Source organism: Sprattus sprattus, assembly GCF_963457725.1.
Source record: "Sprattus sprattus genome assembly, chromosome: 16".
NCBI classification, from domain to species: domain Eukaryota; kingdom Metazoa; phylum Chordata; class Actinopteri; order Clupeiformes; family Clupeidae; genus Sprattus; species Sprattus sprattus.
In genome coordinates this window covers 1,232,800-1,237,627 of record NC_137914.1, presented here as the reverse complement: position 1 = coordinate 1,237,627, position 4,828 = coordinate 1,232,800, and the positions used below count along the sequence as shown (strand labels likewise).

Sequence of the window (4,828 nt, the reverse complement as noted above, 5' to 3'; positions counted from 1 at the left end):
GATCGGAACCATAAAAAGTGTGCGACTGCGCACTGGTGATTGGTGGAGGCCTCTGGTCTGAGCAAAAACCTTTATAGAGTAGGACGACCAGACATCCCCGGTTCATGGGGACAGTCCCTGTTTTTTGTTTACAAAGATAAAAACATTACTCTGTTTTGGAGGTCTGAACTGAAATGTGAAAATTTTGTCTCAGAAATATGGTCAGCTTATTATAGAGGTGTTTGTGTGTGTGTGTGTGTGCGTGTGCGTGTGCGTGTGCGTGTGCGTGTGCGTGTGCAAGTGTGTGTGTGTGTGTGTGTGTGTGTGTGTGTGTGTGTGTGTGTGTGTGTGTGTGTGTGTGTGTGTGTGTGTGTGTGTGTGTGTGTGTGTGTGTGTGTGTGTGTGTGTGTGTGCAGTGAAAGGCCAGGAGGATCAGTGATTGCACTGCTAATCCCGGAGGAGAAAGGGGGCTCTAGCACTCGGAACAAAGGGAGGGAGATATATGGACACGCTTCCACAGTCCCACCAGGATCCTAGCAGCAGCAGCCCAGTTCTGGAGGATCCTAGCAGCAGCAGCCCAGTTCTGGAGGATCCTAGCAGCAGCAGCCCAGTTCTGGAGGATCCTAGCAGCAGCAGCAGCAGCAGCCCAGTTCTGGAGCAGCAGCAGCAGCAGCCCAGTTCTGGAGGATCCTAGCAGCAGCCCAGTTCTGGAGCAGCAGCAGCAGCAGCCCAGTTCTGGAGGATCCTAGCAGCAGCAGCCCAGTTCTGGAGGATCCTAGCAGCAGCAGCAGCAGCAGCAGCCCAGTCCTGGAGGATCCTAGCAGCAGCAGCAGCAGCAGCCCAGTTCTGGAGGATCCTAGCAGCAGCAGCAGCAGCAGCCCAGTCCTGGAGGATCCTAGCAGCAGCAGCAGCAGCAGCAGCCCAGTTCTGGAGGATCCTAGCAGCAGCAGCAGCAGCAGCCCAGTCCTGGAGGATCCTAGCAGCAGCAGCAGCAGCAGCCCAGTTCTGGAGGATCCTAGCAGCAGCAGCAGCAGCAGCCCAGTCCTGGAGGATCCTAGCAGCAGCAGCCTAGTCCTAGCAGCAGCAGCAGCAGCCCAGTTCTGGAGGATCCTAGCAGCAGCCCAGTTCTGGAGGATCCTTCTCAAGGCTCTGGCAAGAGGACTGTGATGCAGTATGACTCATCATTTGTAATTGTCTCTAAACTATTATCATCCCTCATTATTAGGCCACTGTAAACGCCCCCAGACCATTCATTAGACTTTTGCGTTGCCAAAGAAACGCAGAGTTAAAGTCATTATCTTTACTACTAATGATTTGATGAAAGTGGGTCTTCAGGGTGAGTGTGTGTGTGTGTCCCTGTGGCTCAAACCCCATGAGGCCGTGATGTATTCTTGCTGGCGCTGAGAATCCTGGGGTACTCTTTGTGTGTGTGTGTGTGTGTGTGTATCTGTGTGTGTGTGTGTGTGTGTATGTCTGTGTGTATGTGTATGTGTGTGTGTGTGTGTGTGTGTGTCTGTGTTTGTGTGTGTGTCTGTGTGTGTGTGTGTGTGTGTCTGTGTGTGTGTCTGTGTGCTCATCAGAGCTATTTACTCTTATCTCAATAGCTAATTATGACAGAGTTATCTCCAAGAACTTTGAAGACAACGGTCTCATCTGTCATATTCTTACTATCACTGTCATCTCAGGAACATTTATTCTTCTGTATTACAAAATCAACAGCCTTTATTTCTTCTCATGCTTAGTGATATTTTGTCACTAAAGTGCGTTGAACTGTAGAAATATGTTCTGATGTCCCTTATGTTTCTTTGTTGTGATGGTATCTTTTGCAGTGTTAGATGCATGCAGTTTTACTCCTGTTGTTTCCTGCCTAGGAACACCTGGACCAGACGACAATGCGTCTGACGTCAGGGTCCCAGCAAGTTTGCAGCGCTTTGCGCAACATTTCATGCTCCCATTTACTAACATCCTCAAACTACATTTACATTTAGTCATTTAGCAGACGCTTATAACCAAAGAGACATACAAAGGAGAGAACAATCAAGCTACGAGCAATAGAGGCCTAGTGTAATAATAAATACTATTTGACATGTCAATAAAACATTTAAATAAATAAATAAAAAATCCCAAAACCACAAGAGTTGTCAAGATTACTTGATCGCAGCGTGCAGTCCCATTCCTTTTTGTACCATGTTGAGCCTTTGTAGCCTCTCGCACTCAATCACTTGCCAAATTATGTCTAAGTCTGTGAGGGTTCAAGGCTTGGGTCTTAGGAAGGACATTGGGATTGGCAGAAGTGACGGGAGGAGAGAAGGAGAAGGAGAAGGAGAAGGAGAAGGAGAAGGAGAAGGAGAAGAGAGAAGGAGAAGGAGAAGGAGAAGGAGAAGGAGAAGGAGAAGGAGGAGGAGGAGAAGGAGAAGGAGAAGGAGAAGGAGAAGGAGAAGAGAGAAGGAGAAGGAGAAGGAGAAGGAGAAGGAGAAGGAGCAGGAGAAGGAGAAGGAGAAGGAGAAGGAGAAGAGATAATTAGGGGCAAGCAGATGGATTCTTACATTTATCAGAGGATAAAACATGTATAAGCACACATGTGGCATACAAACACACACACACACACACACACACACACACACACACACACACACACACACACACACACACACACACACACACACACACACACACACACACACACACACACACACACACATGTACCTGACATAAACACGATTCCTTTGGGAGTACGGACACGGGTAGATAGGGTAAATGGAAGAACCCCTAGAGCTGTCTGGACCATCACGACTCGGTCCCGACATTAGAGCTGAAGTGGTTACCATCACATAGCCTCCTCACCACAGTAGCATCAGAGGTGAGCTGGCTACCATCACACAGCCTCCTCACCACAGTAGCATCAGAGGTGAGCTGGCTACCATCACATAGCCTCCTCACCACAGTAGCATCAGAGGTGAGCTGGTTACCATCACGCAGCCTCCTCACCACAGTAGCATCAGAAGTGAGCGGGTTTATGACAAATTGTAGATCATGACTAAATCCATGAACACAGAAGGCTCAACAGTGGTGTCTATTGGAACCAGGGGTGCTTTCAGTCTAGTCTCATAGAGGGGGTTTGCCTCTCAGAATCTAAAGATTATTTGGCGGTAAGGAGCCTTGATAGCAGAAGCCTCTGCCTCCTCTTGTGCTTTTTATAATTCAAGTTTTTATTTAGCAATGGTGTTTGACATAACAACATTATACACTTTACATTGTACATTATGAGAAATTTACTAAAATGAAATAAAAATACATTACAAATAAGACCAGGACATGTTGATACATAACTAGGAATACTATTCATATGACAATTGTTATTATTTATTTATGCATTTATGTATGTATGTATTTATTTATGTATTTATCTATCTATCTATCTATCTATCTATCTATCTATCTATCTATCTATCTATCTATTTATCTATTTTTATTTATTTATTGATGTTGGGTACACTCAGAGGAAGGTGTTCACGCCACATGCTCACCTATTGTGCTTATTGATACTTTGGGAATTGATTTCCGCTAAATTGTTTAAACTTCATATTTTTGCACTTCAGTACTGTTGACGTTCCCATGGCAAGTAAAGCATTATGCGCACGTTGCCGGTTCAATCAACTGCTTGAAGACATCACCTCGAAGGGCGTGCAGTCAGCGTACAGATCACACCTGATTGGATAGTGTGCTATTTTCGAGCAGCAAACCACAAGATCGTATTGTAGGGAGGTGTGCGATACACCCATTTCATTGGGTGATATAAATTAGTCCCGCCTTAGTAGAGTTTTGAGAGCGTCATTCCGGCACCATTTAACTGATCGATAAACCATAGTAACTGCGCAATTGTGTAACGAAAAGCCACCTTGCTTTGTTGTAGATCATTTATTTCGTTTCATAAGCATTGACGCTAACAAGGGTAGTGTGCAGCAGGTTCTTTGTGGGGGTATTCTGCAGACAAGTCTAGAAACAAACGCACCGTGCAGATATTAAGCCAAAACAAGTATGGCCGGGGCAATTGCAAGAACAGTTTGGAGGAAAAAGGTAACGCCAATGCGATCGTCTTCATTTACAGATATGCAACTAATCACTACGTTGTATGCAGCTTCTGCAGACTGCTTCAGCTAGCCGTGAGCGAGTCGCCTTGGCTAACGTTAGTTCACTTCTCCCGTTCTCCAGGAACGCTTGCATAACATACAACTTTTCTGGCCAGGTTTCAAGCAGTAGCAATTAACAAAGCCTAGAATGTTTCGTTATGAAGAAGTCAACGTTTTTGTCACGAAGTAGTACCCTACACTATTTCAAGATAAATATTTGCTCTGCTAACCTTAACTTCGTAAACTGTCATGGCATTCACAGTCAATGACTCCATTGCCTCTTCGTTTTGCAGATCCCCCATCATGTGTGTCGCATGTCCTACTCGTCAACAGTGGTAAGACCCAAAATAGACTTAGCTTTATACAAATATCTGACTACATATAACATATCTCCTTTCCACGATACAGTGTAGTCTAAACTCCGTGACGTGTCGCGGAAAGACTCGTTCGCACACTTAAGATAATAGCTAAGGCCAATTTAAACACTACTGTTATTTAGTCAACTGAATAAGCATCATATTGTACTGTAGTTGCACTAATAGACTAGTACACATACATACCCGTAATGACACAAAGAATGCAACATGTAACTGACTCCGAGAACGAAGGTCACGGAAGGCGCTAAGCGGTGGCCTGAGTTGGATAATGTGATAGGATTGTTTTGGACTTTCTCCTGAAGACATTTTGTGTTTGCAATTTGTCCACACAGCCTACTACGA

At 45.2% G+C, this 4,828-nt stretch overlaps 1 protein-coding gene across 1 annotated transcript in view; it reads left to right on the top strand.

Moving 5' to 3' along the window:
- Positions 1–3,820: 3,820 nt before the first annotated feature.
- The window catches only part of aldh6a1 (aldehyde dehydrogenase 6 family, member A1), a 19,754-nt gene continuing 18,746 nt past the window's right edge, over positions 3,821–4,828 (top strand). The window contains exons 1-3 of the mRNA XM_080854398.1: positions 3,821–4,056; positions 4,403–4,444; positions 4,819–4,828. The exon at positions 4,819–4,828 is cut by the window's right edge and continues 65 nt beyond it. Coding sequence (XP_080710524.1) covers positions 4,018–4,056; positions 4,403–4,444; positions 4,819–4,828 — 91 coding nt within the window. The 5' untranslated portion in view covers positions 3,821–4,017. The remainder of the gene's footprint in view (positions 4,057–4,402; positions 4,445–4,818) is intronic.